Source organism: Benincasa hispida, chromosome 1 (genome assembly GCF_027475165.1).
Source record: "Benincasa hispida cultivar pf3 chromosome 1, pf3_genome.v1.1, whole genome shotgun sequence".
Classification (NCBI taxonomy): domain Eukaryota; kingdom Viridiplantae; phylum Streptophyta; class Magnoliopsida; order Cucurbitales; family Cucurbitaceae; genus Benincasa; species Benincasa hispida.
The window spans coordinates 21,571,284-21,591,948 of NC_143478.1; the positions used below are offsets into that span (position 1 = coordinate 21,571,284).

Below are 20,665 nucleotides of genomic sequence, written 5' to 3' on the forward strand. Positions count from 1 at the left end.
TTTATTTTTAAAAGTGAAGTATTCCCTCTATCTAATTTCCACCATATAAGAGATAGAAGGGAACTGTAGAATAACCCCCTCCACCAATGTGAAATAACTCCCAAGGGAGTTATTTTAAAATTAAAAATTTTAATATTAATTATATTAACAAATTTAGTATAATTAAATCTAAACTATATTATATCCAATATAATATATAACTTATAGTTTATATTATATCACATATATTATAATTATAATTTATTTTCTCTCATATAATTTATAATTTTAATATGAATTATATTCATATTGATTTTAACCTATGGTTTTTATATGAATCACATTCATATAATTGATATTTGAATCATATTCAAATATTTATTTCTTTCATTAAACATTATATTATAATATATTAAATACATTATATTAATTATATCTCATACAATTAATTTCTTTTAATTAATTTGAACAATTCAAATTAATCCAAGATTAGTTTGATTCTCATTAATCCATATTGAGTTAACAAGGGGACCTTATGGATCTACAGATTGAATGATACGAGATTAATCAATTAAAATCTTTAATTAAATTAATTCTCGTTCATTAACTGTCGGTCATTCCACTAAAGACCGACAATTACACTTTTTGTACTATAGATATATTTTTGTGTCCATTAAATATAACCAATCAATAGTGTGTTGACTCTTCACAAATTGCTCGTAAGTACAATTGCGTCAAAATTACCGTTTTACCTTTGTAGTTACATCTAACTCCTTAAGTACCACTGATCCTTCTAATGAATAATTATTCATAGTCTCACTATAACTAGACCTCTCTCTAGCCAGTGAGAGGGTGAGGGCTCTCATTGTTCAAGATTCAGAATTAACCCTTAAGGGAGCAATTCATCTACTTACTCTAACAATAAGAATGAGTGAATTCCATCTTATTTAGTTGAGTTCTCAGCTCCCATTCAAATGAATCTCCAAAATAGTAGGCATATTAAATTGATGAATCTGGCCATTCTCAATTATGCAAATCAAAGGACTGCCTTCATAGGCAGGAGTTCACAACTTATTTAGGATTAAGATCAAGTCACCTATGGTCATCCTAGTAAAATGTAAGTCTCTTCAAGTAACGAAGTTACAAAAAGAGACTAATATTCGTGGTTTGGTCTTATACAAACTCTTTGTATAGGATGTCTCGACTCACATGTCTCCACATGATTGATCGGGATCAGATCATTTGTAACACTTTACGACAATTGTAACAATTACAAAGTGGGTCGTATCCGTAGTGTCGCCAGGATAAGGCACCCAACCTTATCCATATACTACAGACCATTTAGGTTATTACTTAAACATGATCCACCTGTATGTCACCACATACATGTTTAAACTACATAAAATACCCTAGGATCTTAGTTTAGTGGATTGAGTTGATGCACATATAAAATAGCATTTATTTTATAATAAAAATTTATTTATACAAGTTTACAAACTACAAGAATACAGAGATTTAAGACACTAATCTCAACAATCTCTCACTTGTTCTAAAGTTAATGGAGTGGAGTGTACAATACAAATAGAGTACACAATACAATAAACTAGGGCATACATTATACCCAATAACATCTCCCACTTGCCCAAGACAAATGTGTCGCATATCCCATAGATCTAGACTTTCTAGATGACCCTCAAACACTTTAGCCGTAAGAGCCTTTGTAAACGGATCAACAACGTTGTGCTCCGAAGCTATCTTCATGACTATCACGTCACCTCGTTGCACAATCTCCCGGATGAAGTGATATTTCCTCTTAATGTATTTGCCTATTTTATGTCTTCTAAGTTTCTTTGACTTTTCCACAACACCACTATTATCATAATAAATTGTGATGGGCAAATATATATTTGGAACGACTTCCAAATCAATAAGGAACTTCCTCAGCTAGACAACTTCTTTAATAGCTTTACAAGCAGCTACATATTCAGCTTCCATTGTGAAATCTGTGATGCATCCTTGCTTGATAATTCATCAGACTATAGTTCCTCCTTAAGAGTGAATTCTGATCCTAATGTGGATATCCTAGAATCCTTATAAGTCTAAAAATCAAAGTCTGTATATCCTAAAAAGATTAAATCCTTAGCTTCATACATAAGCATATAGTCCATCGTTCTTCGTAGATACTTAAGAATTGTTTTTACCGTTGTCTAGTGATCTAATCTTGAATTGGATTGATATCTACTAAAAATCCCTACTACATAGCAAATGTTAGTTCTAGTACATAACATTGCATATATAAGGCTGCCAAAAGTCGATGCATAGGGAATTCGTCTCATTTTCGTAACTTCTTGAGGAATCTTAGGACACTGTTCCCTAGATAAGATAATTTCATGCTTGAAAGGTAATAAACCCTTTTTGGAATTGTGCATCGAATATTTGACAAGCATTTTGTCAATATAAGATGCTTGAGACAAGACTAGTGTTTTGTTCTTATGATCTATGATGATCTGAATCCCTAAAACAAGTTGCACCTCACCCAAATCTTTCATTTGGAGCTGGGCGGTTAACCATAACCTATATCATTTTCAATGAGTAAGATATCATCCACATATAACATAAAGAAAACTAAAGAACTGTTCATGATTTTCTTGCAAACACGAGGTTCATCAACATTCTGATCAAAGCCATAAGATTTTATCGTTGTATCAAATATAATATTCCGAGACCGAGATGTTTGTTTCAATATATGGATTGATTAAGCTTGCAAACCTTTTGCTTTTCACCTTGCTCAATGAATCCCTCTGGTTGATTCATGTAAATGGTCTTTTTAAGATTACCATTAGAAAAGGTAGTCTGACATCAATTTGCCATATCTCATAGTCATAATATGTGACAATGGACAAGAGAATTTGAATAGACTTTAGCATGACAACAAGTGAGAAAGTTTCTTCATAGTCCACTTCCTTAACCTAACCCTTTGCCACTAGTATAGCTTTAAAGGTATGTACCTTTCTATCTACACCTCTTTTTCTCTTGTAGATCCATTTGCAACTTATAGGTTTTACCCCATTAGGTTGATCTACAAACTCTCAGATAGAATTGAATTACATAGACTTCATTTTTTTTATTCATGGCTTTGATCCATTCATCCTTATCAACATCTTCCATTGCTTACTTGTAAGATAAAGGTTCCACAACCCCATCATCAGATATGATGTCTTGGGCTTTTCTTAAACCCATGTAGTGAACAGGTTTGTTCATAACCCTCCCACTACGTCGAGGTAATCTCAACTTTTGAGATGAGTGTGCTTGATGAAAGAATGGTGAAGTTCCATTGCGGAAGTAGGATCGTCCCAGTTTTTTAATTTTCATAGAATAGAAACTTACAGGACCAAAAATCAACTAATTTATAGCATGCTGAGAGAAAAAAAAATGAATTAGGGTTTAGAAATCACTTACCCTTGAAGAACTCACATCCTTTACAAAATCCCCTCTTCGGTCATGAACAACCACGAAAAACCAATCTTCCAAAACTTACATTAATCCAAGAAAGGCACCACCACAAGAAATTCCTTCTGTATTCTCTTTTGGGGTTAAGAATCTCTGGAGTTATGGGTTCTAAAAAACTTTTGGGAGAGGGATATTTTTTTGTTTTTTTTTTAAAGAAAGGATTTTTGGGTGTTCTCCAATGTACAAAGAGATTGAATTGATTCCCTGTGAATCTTCTATGAGGAATATGAAGACACCCCAATCTCCCGTTACCACGATCAATCGGGAGAGTATAAAAAATAATTAATTAAATTTAAAATAATTTAATATATATATATATATGTTATAACAAATATAATACATAACTTATAGTTTTTATATTGTATCAAATACAATATAACCTATAATTTGTTTCTCTGTCAATAATACATGACATTTAATATAAATCATATTTATACTAAATTTAATTATATGAATCTCATCCATATAATTAATATTTGAATCATATTCAAATATTTGTTTCCTCTCAAATATACTTTATATTATAATGTATTAAATACATTATATTAATTATATAATCATATATAATTAAGTAAAATTATTATATCACATATAATTAATTCCCTTAATTAATTTAAATAATTCAAATTAATCCAAAATTGATTCTCAATAATCCCTGTTGAGCTACAGAGGGGACCTTATGGACCTGTAAATTGAAGCTCTAATGGTACTTGAATAATTAATTAAACTTCTTTAATTAAATTATTCAACATCCATTAACTATCAGTCACTCCACTAAAGACCGACAACTGCATTATTCTAATTACAGATATATTTCTATATCCATTAGATATAACCAACCAACAGCACGATGACCCTTTACAAATTACTCGTAAGTACAACTAAGCCAAGGTTACGATTTTACTTCTATAGTTACATCTAACTCCTTAAGTACCACTAATCCCTCTAATGAATAATAAGTCATAGTCTTACTATGACCAAACTCCTCTCGGGCCAAGAAAGGGTGTGACGCCACATTATTCAAGCCTCAGAATCACCATTTAATAGAGCAATTTATCTACCTATACTGACATTAGAGAATGAGTGAATTCCATCTTGTGTATCTATGTTCCCAGTTTTCTAATCAGACGAATCTCCAAAATGATGGGCTTATTGGGTCGACAAACTGGCCACGCTCACCCATACAAATCATATGACCGCCTTCATAGGCAGGAGTTCACAACTCACTCAGGATTTAGGTCATGTCATCTATAGTCATCCTAGTGAAATGTAAATCTCTATTATTAACGGTGTTATATAATGAGACTATTCATTTTGTGGTCAGGTCTATACAAACCCTTTTGTATAGAACACTCCTGCTCACATGTCTCTACATGAATGATCAGGATCAGATCGTTTGTAAAATTTTACAATATTTGGGGGTAGTCTACAAATAAGCATACTAAGGTTCTAACCTTTTGGGATTTGTCATTAGTACATGTGCCAGGCATCTCCAAATTCTGAAGTGACGTACACTACCTTTACGACCTCTCCATAGCTCAAAAGGTATTTCAAAAACACTATTTAAAGGAACGTTGTTCAAAATATAAACTACAGTCTTCATTATATATCCCCAAAATGAGTCAGGAAGTTGGGCATAGCTCGTCATAAATTGAACCATGTCCAATAGCGTTCTATTTCTCTTTTTTGATACACCATTTTGTTGAGGTGTACTAGATGCTAAGAGTTGAGATTTTATTTCGTGTTCTATCATATAGTCCAGGAATCTCAGGTCCATATACTCTCCACCACGATCAAATCGAAATGTTTTTATCTTTTTAGCTAACAATTTTTCAACCTTATTCTTATACTCCTTGATCTTTTTAAGAGCTTCAAACTTATATTGCATAAAGTAAATATACCCATATCTTGAATAATCATCTATGAAAGAGATTAAATATTCATACCATTCTCTTGCTTTTACATTCATCAGGTCACAAAGATCCGAATGTAGAAGCTCCAAGGTCTCTTTGGCTCGCTTTTCTAGTAAAAGGTCGTTTTGTCATTTGCCTTCAAGGCATGATTCATACACAGGTAACAAGTTTTCTTCTAAATCATTTAGTAGTCCACTTTTAACCAATCTCTCAATCGTATTGAGATTAATGTAACCTATTCTTAGATGCCAAATGTAGGCATTTTCTTTAGAAGAAATTCTTTGTCTTTTAGTTGTTGTTATCATTCTAAACATTTCAGTATTTAGGACAAACTTTGTAACTAACAGCCTTAGTACATACAAGTTACTTTCCATTGAAGCAAAACCTATTTCTATTTCATTCCTAAAAATAAACACTTTATTTTTAGAAAAAGGAAGAGAATACTTTTGTTCAAACAAGAAACTAAGGTTAAATTCCTCTTAATATTAGGAACAACATAAATGTCATCTAATAACATATATAGATTATTGTTCAAAATTAACTTGATTCTGCCTACGACAACAGTTGAAATGACCTCTTCAGTGCTAACTCGAAGGGTCATCTCTCTAGCTTCCAATTATTTCCAGGAATTAATTCCCTGAGAAGAAGAATAGATGTAGTTAGTGGCCTATGAATCAATTATCCAGGCAGAATCATCATCCTCTACTAAACACATTTTCAAGACAAGCAAATTAGATTTATTGTTACTGGATTTCTTCTTTTTATGGAGAGTAGTGAGATCAACTTCAAACCCCTTACCACGAACTCCAAGTTTTTTCTTAGAGGTCGAACTACTTTGATAAACTTCACTAGAGTTGGAAACATTTACCTCCCCTATTAGTCCTTTGACATTCAATATGGATTGAAGTTCATTTAGGGAGTTGGTACTATTGGTTTCGTCAAAACCAACCTCATCTTGCTTGAATTGTGACAACTCTTGCTCAAAAAAATCTTGCATTGATTGCACATAGTTATGCTAGTCTGAAGCTTGTCATAGCGTCATGCTAAGTTTCACGGAACGTAGTTATGCTCCGCCTCAGCGTGCAACATTGACATTCTGCCTTACAGTGCAATGTGCAACGTAATTATGTTGCGCTTACACTTCAAGGCAGAGTGTAACCCCTGCTTCAATTCATTTATCCATCTTGCTCCGTTCTTATTCCAAATTTCTCCAAGCTGAAACCTTCTTCATGGCAAATACTTCACCACTGTTAGGTTTTATGTCATAAAACTCATAAATAGTAAATGTTATTAATTGACCGTCATCAATAAAGAGTTATAGATGTTAATTCAATAAATGTTATTGTTTGTGTTGTTTGTCTATTTTGTCTTATTAACTCTAAATTCAATAAACTAACATCCAAGGTTGCCTTATGAGTCTTGAACTGTATGTAGAGACATACAGGGATCAATGTTCAAGATACAGCCTGAAGGATCTATAGTATCGGGATAAAGCTGATACATTATCTTGGTAACACTATGGATATGGACCTCTTTGTATTTGATACAAATTCAATGATCCAACGCATTCGTGTAGTTGACATGCGAGTGGGGGTATCCTATGCAATGAGTTTACATAAGACTGAACTGCGAAATAGTAACCACTAGATGTAACACCGTTAACTAGTTAGGTTTCTATTTCAATAGGATGACCTAGGCAACTTAGTCTTAGTCCTTAGTATATTATGAACTCCTGTTCATGAAAGATTGTCCTTTTATTTGTATGGGTGAGGGTGGCCAGTTCGCCGACCCAATATGCTTACTATTTTGAGAACAAGACTGAGTGGGGAGTTAAGAACATAATAATATAAGATGGAATTCACTTCTTTTCAACTTGAACAAAGGGTCCTACCCTCTCATTGGCTCAAGAGAGGTTTTTGTTTATTGGTTGGACCATAAACAGGTTGTTCGTTAAAGAAGCATTAGTACTTATGGAGTTAGAGGTAACCTAAGGGTAAAACGATAATTTGACCCAGTTGGAGTTACGAACACTTGTGAAAGACGAACTTGCTGTTATTGGTCTATATTCGTGGACACATAAATATATCTGTAGTAAGAAGAGTGCAGCTGTGGATCTTCAGTGGAGTGTACCCATAGTTAATGAATATTGATTAACTTGGTTAATGAGTTTAACCAATTAATCTTATATCATTGGAGCTTCTGATCTACCGGTCCACCGGGTCCCCTTGTTAGCTCACTAGAGGATATTTAAAAGGAATAATTTGAATTATTCAAATTAATTTGAGGAAACCATATATTAATGTGATTAATATATAATTGATTATGGATATGATCTATAATTCAAATTAATTGGAAAGTGATATTTGAATAAGCTTCAATTAATTAATTCAAGTGAATTAGATTTACAAAGAATTAATTACTAGAGAGGTATTGCACATATAGATACGATTTTATGATAACTAAATATATACATTAAATTAAATTTAATGTATAAATAGTTATTTAATCATTGTGCAAATTAAATTAAATAAGTGTTATTTAATTGTGCTAATTAATTAAATAAGTGTTATTTAATTGTGCTAATTAATTAAATAAGTGCTATTTAATTAATTGGACTAATTAATTAAATAATCATTAATTAATTAATTAATTATGGAAAAGGGAAATAGGAAAATGATTAGGAAAAGAGCTTGACCCTTTTCTATATAAAAACCTCCCCATGACCCCTTTTGGAGACACTGATATAGACACTGATAATACACAACACACAAGTGTTATTGTGCAAAATTTTTCTTAAGCCACAAAGAAATCACCTATATTCTCCAAAAGCCTTTTCTCCTCTCTCTCCCAATAGTTGGATATCACCTATCCTTCTATTGGAATCCTAGAGAATAACGAGGTTACTCTCGTGGTTGTGTTCAAAATTGTTCAAGAAATTATTCGTGATCAAGATCGTAGGAGTCATTCATAGGAACTTCGAGAGAATCGTTCTTGGAACTTCGGAATCTACAAAGTTAAGAATGGTTCTAATCTTTTTCCCTAAAGCGTGCTATTTTACATGTTTATATTTTGTTTTATTATATTGAATTTATTTATGTAAAAATCGAATTGTAAGATGCAAGGCATTCTCACACAAATGCTTCTGTTGCGAGATTTGATCCCTTCAATCACATACTCGATTGCAATAATTTAAATGCCCAAAAAACATTGGGCCCTTACAATTTTAATCGAATTAAAGTAGTAGATCTAAGTGCCAATTTCTGAAACATCCAAATTGCAAAACCACATCCACAATGCTGTATAGAAAGCCTACCTATTCTCTTATTTTAATTTTCAAGGAGGAATTCAGAGATACAACCTGGCTATGATACCAATTGAAGGAAATGGAATCCCCGCAGTAGAAGCAATTGATCGCCTCGTGTCTTAGAATTTTGTTTTGGAAATCATTAAAATAGAGAATTATAGAACATGATAAAATTCAACCCTAATCATGCTTTCTAGAAATTAACAGAGAGGAAACAGGGTAGGAGTAATCTTACCCTTGAAGAACCACTAATCTTCACGAATTCCTCTCTAGCAAGATCACAAATAGAGAAAAGACTTCCCACGAACATGGTAACGAACAACAAAATTTAAATACCATCATAGTGGCTACCTGGCTATTCTCAAGTTGAGAATCAAGCAGAGTTTGTGGGCTAGCTTATTAGTTTTGGTGAAGGGGATGAAATTTCTTGAGAGAATTGGTTTGGGGAAGAAGATGAAGTGCATACATTATTTCTCAAAAAAACAAACTCATGTAATGAATGGGATCACCAAATCCTCTACCTTTTTCAATTTAAAAGAATGAGAGGAAGTTATCAGATAACTCCCCTCACATTACGTAATAACTCCCTTGGGAGATATTTTATATTCAAGTATATTAAACATAATATAATCAAAATGAACTATGTATTATATCATATATAATACATAACATATAGTTTATATTATCATAGATAATATAACTTATAGTTTATATTCAGTCATATAACCAATAGTATTAATATGAATCATATTCGTAATAATAGTAATTCATAGTATTAATATGAATCTTATTCATATAATTAATATTTGAATCATATTCAAATATTTATTTCGCTCATTAAACTTTATATTGTAATGTATCCAAATTCATTATATTAATTGTATCCTATATAATTACCTTTAATTAATTTGAATAATTCAAATTAAACCAAAATTAATTGATTTTCATAATCCTTATTGAGACAATAAGGAGAACTTATAGATTTACAGTTAGAAGCTCAAATGATATAAGATTAATTAATTAGGATCTTAGATAGTGGCAGTTGGCCATTGCAATTCCACACTGTACAAATATTGGTTTAGTGTTGTCAAAGGATCAAAGAGACTATGGGTGCCACTTAAAGCTGTAGATGGCAGGTGTAGAAGTACAATTGACCCATTAGTAATGATAGTCAATGTTGATAAGTCAGATCAAGGTCTATCAGTTTGGAAGTAATTGGGAAGTCCAAGAGAGAAAGTTGCTGACTATCACGAACCCCCAATTTTTAGACAGTCGAATGAATTGATGTTGTGGAAGCGAATAAGAGTATCAAAGTGAAAGACCAAAGCGGTTGCTAAGGTCAAGGATGAAGTCTCTAGCTTGACAGCAGGTTTGAAGGAAGAAGTCAACCATTTTCAGGGTGTATCTTCTTCAAGAACGGTGTTTAGGATTGAAGAAGATGTCAATTGGTACCACTTAGCTGAAGTGGGAGTACGTGGTTGTCTTTTATGTTTGGGGGAAAGTTCCACGTAGCTTGCTCATACCTTGGGGCAAGCACAAATGAGCTACAATAATTTTCTGATGGTTTCCTATTTTGTTACTTTGTTGATTTTGCATGTTTTATATTGAACCTTGAAGTTTGCCAAGAAGATCAGAGATTATAGTTGGAGTGGGAGTTTAGTTTTGGAAGATAATGAGTTCCGTTGTAGTGGGAGATAAGATTATCTTTTTGGAGAAACACATTGTGTGTGTGTCTATATATATATATATATGTATGTATGTATGTATGTATATGTGTGTGTATATATATAAATATATTATATTTTCTTTGGTGTTTCTCTTTTATTATTAATTTTAAGATACCAATTTGTGGTATAGAGAATCAAATAGTTCGTGTTGAGCTTTTTAGGAGAGATTTGTAGCTCACGTTTTAGAACCATTGCAATCTTTAGCATAGTAAAACCTGCAGTTGTAGAAGACTGGACGTAGTCTCGAATTTGGGGCAAACTAGTATATTTTCGATGCCGTTCTATTTTTTCGCTACTCTTTAATTATTGAGAAATTGTATTGTATAGCAAATATATTTTAAGAAACCAAGGTCATAACTTCAACTTTTTTGTAATTGCAAATGTGACAATCACATACAAATTAGATAACAATCAAATTTTCAGGCAGAAATTTTTTGTCATGATTGCAAAAAAAAAAAAAAAAAAAGGACATGCTCCCAATTTTCAATTTATTTTTTTATTAAAGTTGCAATTGCCCCTTAATTATTTTGGTAATTTTATAATTGTTAATCTTTTTTACTCTAATTTTTGGAATGGAATTCTATATATAATTGTGATTTTTTTTTACAACACAAACTTCATCTGCAATTTTTCTCAAAATCCATTGCAGTTTTTCTCCTTACGACTCTCATTAGCACGATATCAGAAAAATGTACATCAACTCCGTAGTGCTGAAGTACCAAATTGGTCACTTTGGTTTTCAATGAAAGTAAAATGAAAGGAGAGAAAGGAGAGGAGGGGAAGGGGCTACTCGGAGGAGAGAGTAGCAAAGGCGGGAGAAAGATGAGGGAAAGAAGATAGAGAAGAGGAGAGAAGATGAAAACGATTTAAAAATATATTGTTTCCAAGTCATCTTACCATGTCAGTGTTATTAATTAAAAACTCAAAGAAACAAAAAAGTAAAGTATGTCGCAACCCGTGGCACTCAAGTGTATTGCAGCATAAAAACGTGTGCACCTCTTTTCTCTCTTTGTTTTGAATTCCTTTTTCCTTCTCCTTTTGTTATCTAAGTTCTAATTTCAGATTTTGTCAATTTTGCTGCTTGTTTTACAATCTTAGTTAGCAGATATTGTGTTATAATTTGTTTAAAATGATGCATAAAAGGGAATAAATGTTACAAGTTTAACTTAACTTTCTAGGCACTTCGAGTTTTGCACGAGAGAGAGTAGGGAGGAGAAAGTAAAAGCAAAGTAAGAGCAAGATGAAAGGTAAAGTGGAGTGGAAACTAGAGATCCATTTAGAAAAATTTGTATTAGGAATGCCTTGAATCTATTATCTATGTTCTAAATAACCAAGTGCGGGATCTCACTAAATTGTATACCCTATGGTTTAGAAGGATATATAAACCTACTAATAGCTCATCTACAATACATATTATTTGGTATTTCTCTCATTTAATAAAATTGTTCTTCCTCTACCCATGGATGTAACTAATACATTATTAGTAAACCATATAAATCTTTGTGCTAGTCTTTATTACTTACACTTTCTCACTTATCTTATTTTTTATTTCATAACTACTGGTCTTGGGCTCAAAAGTTTAGGTCAGTCAGTCAAATGATGAGGAAATGCTAGCATCATTAGAACCATTTAAGATGTGAGTTTGGAGATGACTACCAGCTGCTTCTTGTTGGCGATGTTGTCCCAAGTATATATTCTATTCTTAGTTGTCACAATGAATCTTACCCTCCAAGGTTATAACTAGATGATGGCGATTATAGAAGTGAGTTTAACAAAGTTAACAAGAGGCCCACACAACAAGAGTTCTACGACTACATCATCAAAAACCGAATTTCAACCATATGGTGAATTTTGGTCTTATCACATAAATATGTGCACCATTATCATAGTAAACAATAAACCTCTAAGACATCTCATTTTCTACTCAGGTAAATGTGCAACAACAACTTGTTTTATTGTCATCGATCTCTCTTCCACACCAACAAAGGTGAACGGAAAGAAGAGAACAAGAAAAGCTGTCTACAGAACTAATTTCTATGGAAGCAGTAGCAATAGTAGTCGTAACTCAACATATAAAACAGTAGAAGCTTTCACAGAACACACACAAATTTCCAAAACTTAAAAGACCTTAAAATCCTATTAGCTCTACCTCCTACCCCCTACCTCTACACATTAATATCCAACCTCATCACTGCTATTGAAAGGAGGTAACAACTTTGAGGAGGGATTGAGCATGAACTGGTGACAGATTAGTTTGGCAAAAGCTTTGCCATGCCTCCTGTTTATCTTCCTCGTTCTCTGTGAGTGCTTTGAACATTCCCATCACAATATTCCTAGCAGCTTCCCTTGCCTCAGGTAGCCTATCGTTTAACAAATCTGAAGCCATTTGAAGCAATGGAACAATCCCATATTGGTTCATTTCATCCAGACCCTGAAGAAGAAAAATTAGCAGCAACCCATGTTAGAATCCAGCATCCAGTGCAGTTTATAAACAAAATTGACAAGGATCAGAGATAGAAAAGAGATGATTTGTCATCAACTTTTACCATTTTAGAGACACAATTAGAGATTGGAATGGCGGCTTTGGCTCTGACTCTAAGGTTGGAATGGGAAACATATGGACGAAGTTTCTGAAGCAGAGGCAGAGGAGTCATGGATTGCACTAGAGCTTTGAGTGCCTTATCTGCTTCTTCACATACAAACTTCTTGTCTTGAGAAGCTTTGAGTAGTAATTGGAGCAGCTGAAGAACCAACCAGAATCACAAAATTAGTTCCTCAACTAACATTTCCCTTGTTTAGGACAGATAATACCGAACTCTTTATTCAGAATAATGATCAGGAAACAAAAAGATTGAGGAAATTCAATTGCAAGCTCTCACCAATTGATCAAATGCATTGCTAGTGGATGTGTCGAGTAATCGATCACCAAACGCGTTAAAAATGTCAGCCGAAGCCATGATTGAGGTTTTGATTAGGGCACTTCTAGGGTTTTTCATTGACTTCATCAGCACCACCATAACTTTCTCTCTGTAATGAAATCAGAAGAAAATGAACCGCCAGAATTTCACAAACCCTAAAACAGAGAATATTCTACTTACAATGAGGGGAGCAAAAGGTCTGAATGAAAAATCGCGAGACGCCTGGCATTATTGAGCGACTCACAGACCTTCACCCAATCCTTCGAATCTAACCCTTCAATGAAATTCTAACACAACAATAAGAAACAAAAAAGAAATAACGAAGATCAGATCTGCAAGAAAGAAACACAGAAAGAAATGGAAAATGACGAGTACATTAGAATCAGGGTCCGTCAAGGGCTTAAGATTCTCAGAAGAAACATAATCGATGGTGGCGTCTGCAGAAAGAGGAAGCGGAGCCTGATTCTCATCGTTTCGCTTCTGGATTGGAACCGCTACTTTGGCTTGTTTCTTCGGTCTTTCTGGGGTAACCGGGAGAGCATTGTCGATGGGTCTGAGAGCCATAGCCATGGCGGAAGTGAGAAGAAGAAATTTGCAGAGAGGGGAAATGAAGAAATGAAAAAAGGTGGGATTGAAATTAAAGGGGAGAGGGTAAGGATCTTTAAAGGATTAAAGAAAGTGGAAATTTGAGACGCTCTTGATTTGTTGCCTTTTTTTTAGGTTTTAGAAATTTGAAATTTGAATGTCGCCGCTGAAAGAGACGTTGGATTATAGGATGTTCTTTCTATAACGGCTCGTTCGTTGAACTTGAGTAATTGGCCGTTAAGAAACCAGCGCATTGCCTACGATGTCGTTTTAGCTGCAGCACTTGACACCGCAGCATTTGAGGAAAAATGAAAGACAAATAACAAAATAAAAAAGTGAGAACAAAAAAATAAATGGGTATAATAATTATACTCTTGAGGTGTACAGATGGAGATTCGAATCTTTAACAGAGTGGTTGAACTTACTATGCAACTAGAACAAAATGACACTAGAACTTATATTTTTGGATGGCAATCAAGAGAATGAGACTTTACAGATTGAGGTAAGTCATAATAGTTAAAAACAAGACAATGATAACAACCAAACCTACCTAAGTAACTCCCAAAACACAACTCAAATAAACACATTCCAACAAAAAAAACCTACATGAATCATTTTTCAATGAAAAAAATTGTGTTGATGTCAAAACTTGAATTAGAAAATATGCATTTGAATGACAACAACCGTAAACTTATAATTCAAGAAGTGCGTGATTTGCAAAAGAGAGAAATAATTTGGGCATCAATTTAGTACTTTCCTAAGTCAAGAAGAGTTTTTTTTTTTTCCTGCTCCAACAAGAATTTAATGGATGAGAATATGTGTTTTTTGTCGTCATCATATATTTTATAGGAATAGTTTGACAAAAGACATCCAGATCAGGGTTGGAAGTCATGTTAGGCTAATTTTCAAGTTGAATGGGCCAAAACATGTATTTAACATGTCTCATTCATCAAACAGGAAGGCTCAATCTCGACTTCGTCGATGGAGAGCAGGTCGATTTGGTTTATTGACCTAAACTTTTCTCTTCCTTGAGCCCAAATGGGTTTGGCATGCATTAAGTGCCCCTATTCATTTTTCTAATCTAGTAGTTTGCATAATTATTTAATGGAAAAAAATACCATTTTGATCCATGAACTTTTAAGAATAAGTGTGTTTGGTCTCTAATATTTCAAATTAGTCATTTTAATTCTTGAATTTTTAAGAATATATTTAAAAAGATCCCTAACATAATAAATTAATTAAAAATAAACATAAAATTGAATAAATAGATGATTTGACCGATGACTCTAAAAAATATATATTATTTTAATATTTGTCATCTCTCTCTTCTTCCTCTCCTCATTACTCCATCTCTCTCCTTTCGTTCTCTTTCATCCCCTCAATCTCTTCTCTTCTCTCTAGTTCTGGCGAAGAAGATGTAAGTCAAATAAAACAAGGGCAAAATAAACAAAACTATTCAAGTTCAATGTAGCCTTTACATTAGGTTGCCTATCTGATAAAAACTGTTCGACCACCAAAGAAAAGAGAAAAAAACCAGATTCAGATCATCAAGGAAGGTAATCAACCCCCAAAAGTTTCTTTTTTGTAAAAGATCTTTAATCTCTATTTTAATGACTTGCCATAATTCCATTGGCCTGCAAATTGCAAAATCCCAATCCAAAATCAAAATCAAGAGACTTTAGTTTAAATGGGGTTTCCCTTTTAAGGGGTTTGATTTGTTGAGACTTGCAAGAGTGCAGCATAGCGAGAAAGGCCCCAGGTGGCTTCCTCAATGGTGAGGGCTAATGGGCCATTGGGATGCTCACAACTGTGCACCAAAAAATTGACATTGTTAGCATTTTCAAGTTTTGAAATTTCGTAACAAAAAAATCTGATGAAGTAAAGGATGAATTGTTAGCATTTTCAAATGGGCGCTTGTGTAATGTTTATTGGTAATTTTGTTGATACAATCTATAATTATCATGAGGTATCATCCTTTCTCCTTATAATGGAGAGTAAAATCCATTTTAGAGAGAAGCAGACAAGGGAAGAGAGATGGAGGGGGATGAGAGAGAACGAGAGTGTTGAAATGCCTTGAATCTGTTTGCTGGCACTTCAAACAACTAAGTATGGGGGTCTCGCTGCCCGTGGACGTAGCTAACACACTGTTAGTGAACCATGTATATCTGTGTGTCGATCTTCCCTATCTCTACGTTCCTTTTTTGTGTTCTTTAATTGTCGATTTCACAACAAACTGGTATCAGAGCCTTGTTAAGGTTTTTTTCGAAATTCCGTATTTGTTCGACAATTGAAGATGTCTGGCGTGAACGTAAAGATCGAAAAATTTACCGGAAGGAACAATTTTGGTTTATGGCAGATCAAGATGCGATCCCTACTAAAGCAGCAGGGGCTGTGGGCGCCACTGACGGGTAAGTCAAAGAAGGCTGCCGTGGATGACGAAGAGTGGCAGACTTGAGGAGAAGGCTCATTCGACGATCATGCTATGTTTGGCTGATGACATCATCATCGAGGACGCAGATGAAGAAATTTTCGCTAGTCTTTGGTTGAAGTTGGAAAGTTTTTATATGACGAAATCTTTAACCATGAAGTTGTTTATGAAGAAACGTTTGTATCATCTACGTATGCAGGAAGGTACGTCTCTAGAAGACCATCTTGATCAATTAAATAAAATTTTATTAGATCTACGTAATGTAGAGGTTAAGGTTGATGACGAGGTTGCTGCCCTAATTCTGTTGACATCTTTGCCGCCGTCTTATGAGACTTTCGTTGACTCGTATATTAGAGGGAAAGAAACTCTGACCTTAGAAGATACAAAGTCTACGTTCCTTATGAGAGAGGACCATCAGAATGCAGAAAGTTTAGTTACAGAAAGTTAGACATCTGGGTTAGCTACTACAGGGAGCAAGGGACATAGGAATTCTGGTAAGCAGAAGTCGAACCAGAATAAAAGGTCTTCGAAGTCAAAGGGTTTTAAATCAGATGATATTTGTAATTACTGTAAAGAAAAGGGGCATTGGAAAACCGAATGTTCTAAGATAAAAAAGAATCAGGAAAAAAAGGAAAAAAAGTGACAAAAGGGAAGCATCTGCCTCTGTTGCACAAGTTGAGATTGATTCTGAAGAAGTCGAGATCGATTCTAAAGGAGATCTAGCTTTAGTTGTGAATGAACAATCACATTCTGATGATGTGTGGGTTCTTGATTCTGGGGCATTTGATCATATGTGCCCAAATAGAGAGTGGTTCTCAACCTATCAATAAATAAATCGGCCCAGTCAAGATACGAACACATAATGGTGCCTTCTACACTTTAAAAGAGGTTATGCATGTTCCACTAATAAAGAAGAGTTTGATATCCTTTAGTCTATTGGAGGCAGTAGGTATTTCTTGTCTATAATTGATGATTAGTCAAGAAGGGTTTTTATGATGAAACATAAAAGTGAAGCCTTCAAGAATTTCAAGCAGTGGAAGATATTGATTGAAAATCAAACTGGGAAGAAGATCAAAAGGTTGCGAACTGATAATGATCTGGAATTCTGTGGATCTGAATTTAATGAGTTCTATAAAGCTGAGGGGATTGTCACCATCACACTATTAGGAATACTCCACAGCGAAATGGAGTTGCAGAACGTATGAATCAGACGTTGTTGGAGAGAGCAAAATGCATGCTCTCTAATGCATGGTTGGCTAGAAGGTTTTGGCCAGAAGTAGTAAATACATCATGTTATCTGATCAATCGTGGACCTCACACAACTATTGATTGTAAAACACCTTACGAGGTGTGGTCTGATAAGCCTGCAAATTATTCTTTATTAAAAGTTTTTGGTTGTACTGTCTACTATCATGTTAATGAGGGTAAATTAGAACCGAGAGCTAAAAACGGTATACTTGTGGGTTTCGAGGATGGAGTTAAGGGATATAGAGTCTGGTCACCTTCTGAGAATAGGGTCATACTTGGTAGGACTGTGATATTTGATGCAAATTCCATACTTAACTCAACTGTAAAGCCTTTTGTGACGTCTACTGATGTGGGAGAAAGTAGTAGTGTTGATAAACAGGTGGAAATGCAATTCACTTCAGCTGTGAAAGAATTACAACATCAAGGTGGAGAAGATCACACGTTACTACAGAAACTGATGTGCAACCATAAATTAATGTGCCTAGAACGTCAGAAGTTTATTTTTCTGAGAATTATAGATCACGAGTAGATCAACCGAGCATAGCTCGTGATAGAGCTAGAAGAGTTGGTGTTGGACCTTCTATGAGGTATGGTTTTGAAAATATGGTTACTTTTGCGTTGCAGGTTGCTGAAGAGGTGGATCCTCATGAGCCATCCACTTGTAGAGAAGCTGTGTCATGTGGTGAGTCTGCTAAATGGCTTGCTGCTATGGGGGATGAGATGGAATCTCTAGAAAAAAATAAGACTTGGGAATTAGTTAAACGGCCTAAGGAGAGAAAATTGTCACTTGTAAATGGGTCTTCAAGAAAAAAGAGGGAATATCACCTTCAGAGGGCATCAAATATAAAGCTCGAGTTGTTGCTAGAGGGTTCACACAAAGGGAAGGAGTTGATTATAATGAGATCTTCTCACCATTAGTCAGACATACTTCTATCAGGGTGTTACTAGCTATAGTAGCACATCAGAATTTGGAACTTGAACAACTAGATGTGAAGACAACTTTCTTACATGGAGACTTGAAGGAAGAAATTTATATGACCCAACCAGATGGGTTCCAGTGTCCAGGTAAAGAAGATTATGTTTGCAAGTTGAAGAAATCTATGTATAGGTTAAAGCAGTCTCCAAGGTAGTGGTACAAACGATTTGACAACTATATGATTGGACTTGGCTATAACAGGAGTTCGTATGATTGTTGTGTATATCACAACAAAGCTGATGATGGTTCGATGATTTATCTACTTTTATATGTAGATGATATGCTCATAGCTGCAAAGTCCAAGTCTGATATTCTGAAGTTGAAAAATCTTCTCAGTGGTGAGTTTGATATGAAGGATTTGGGTGCTGCTCAGAAAATTCTGGGTATGGAGATTTATAGAGACAGAGATAAGAATAAGCTCTTCTTGTCACAGAAAGGATATATTCAGAAAATATTGTTCAGGTTTGGCATGTCATCAGCTAAGCCTATAGATACTAGTGTTGTAAATGTTCGTTTGTCATCTGTGCTTTCACCACAGTCTGAAGCTGAGAAGGAGTACATGTCTCGGGTTCCTTATGCTAGTGTAGTAGGAAGTTTGATGTATGTTATGGTCTATACTAGGCCTGATCTTGCCCATGCTGTTAATGTTGTCAGCAGGTTCATGGGTCAACCTGGGAAGGAGCATTGGCAAGCCGTTAAAAGGATTTTTCGTTACCTTAGAGGTACATCTGATGTTGGTCTTGTTTATGAGTATTGCACAGAGTGTTTGGTGACTGGTTATTCTGATTCTGACTATGCTGGAGATGTTGACAGTAAGAGGTCTATGACTGGCTATGTGTTCATTCTGGGTGGTTCTGTTGTTAGTTGAAAGGCAACCTTACAGCCTACAGTTACTTTGTCTACTACTGAAGCAGAGTACATGGCCTTGACAGAAGCTGCTAAAGAGGGAATATGGCTGAGGGGGTTAGTTGGTGATCTTGGTTTGCATCATGACCAATCTATTGTATATTGTGATAGTTTGAGTGCAATATGCCTAGCCAAGGATCAAGTTCATCATGAGAGAACTAAGCACATAGATATAAGATATCACTTCTTAAGAGGCGAGCAGAGAGTTAAAGTGATGAAAATTGATACTGCTGATAACCCTACTGATATTTTCATCAAACCGGTTCCACAAGGCAAGTTCCAATATTGTTTGGACTTGCTGAATGTTTTGAATTGTTAGTGGTCCCCTTTGTGGGATACTTTGAGGCATGAGGGAGAAGTCTGGGTGTGTCTGGCGATATTGATTTATGTTGCATTTGGTACATCTGTTATCTAGGAGAGAATTCAAGTCAAGGTGGAGATTTGTTGAAATGCCTTGAATCTGTTTGCTGGCGCTTCGAACAACCTAGTACGGGGGTCTCGCTCTGCCCGTGGACGTAGCTAACACACTGTTAGTGAACCAAGTATATCTATGTGTCGATCTTCCCTATCTCTACGTTTTTTTTGTGTTCTTTAATTGTCGATTTCGCAACAAAGAGAAAATAGAGGAAGTAAAGAGTAGAGGAAAAGAGGGAATATTTCACAAAATGACCCAAAACCCAAAAACTTTTCTACCAATGAACCTCTTCCTAAAAACTTTTCTACCACTGACCTTTTGCCCATGCGAAATACCAAAATTACCCCCAATTTTTAAAACTCCTCAAACTACACCACATTTTTCTTCCTTCAACGATTTCTTCAGCCCTTCATTCAATGTGCATTCAAAATAACACAACATTCCATCAAAATATTTATTCCCAACTAATATTCTACCAATAGCATTGAATAACATTGGTATGAAGAAATGGAAGGCCACTCTCAGTATTCACTTTCTGTTGAACTCCCTATGAAATTCTCAGTTCTCTCATAGCTTTCTCTCAGAATTTCAGTCCAACATCTTCGTTGATCGCTTTCATCATCAGATTTAGAAACGGAGAGAATGTAAGTGATATTCTACGATTTCTTGTCTCAGATCGCTTTCATAATAAGTGTTGTTTAGCATTAAATGAACGATCGTATAGTAATATATACACAATCGTTCATTACAATATAA

General features: G+C 34.6%; 1 protein-coding gene across 1 annotated transcript; it reads right to left on the reverse strand.

Annotated features, from left to right (window-relative positions):
• Nucleotides 1-12,368: 12,368 nt before the first annotated feature.
• Nucleotides 12,369-14,218, reverse strand: LOC120085119 (ARM repeat superfamily protein). Its single transcript, XM_039040984.2, has 5 exons — nucleotides 13,727-14,218; nucleotides 13,532-13,638; nucleotides 13,313-13,460; nucleotides 12,980-13,174; nucleotides 12,369-12,864 (listed from the first exon to the last, which is right to left on the reverse strand). Exons 1-5 carry the CDS (start codon nucleotides 13,919-13,921, stop codon nucleotides 12,628-12,630), a joined length of 882 nt encoding a protein of 293 aa, XP_038896912.1. The 5' UTR covers nucleotides 13,922-14,218; the 3' UTR covers nucleotides 12,369-12,627.
• Nucleotides 14,219-20,665: the final 6,447 nt, after the last annotated feature.

What these genes read in the sequence shown, in the direction of transcription:
- LOC120085119 (XM_039040984.2), bottom strand. Translation starts at nt 13,921, where the DNA reads ATGGCTATGGCTCTCAGACCCATCGACAATGCTCTCCCGGTTACCCCA. An exon ending in GACCTTTTGCTCCCCTCATT is followed by an intron (nt 13,461 to 13,531) that starts GTAAGTAGAATA and finishes ATTTCATTACAG; the next exon opens with AGAGAAAGTTATGGTGGTGC. An exon ending in CTAATTGTGTCTCTAAAATG is followed by an intron (nt 12,865 to 12,979) that starts GTAAAAGTTGAT and finishes TTTCTTCTTCAG; the next exon opens with GGTCTGGATGAAATGAACCA.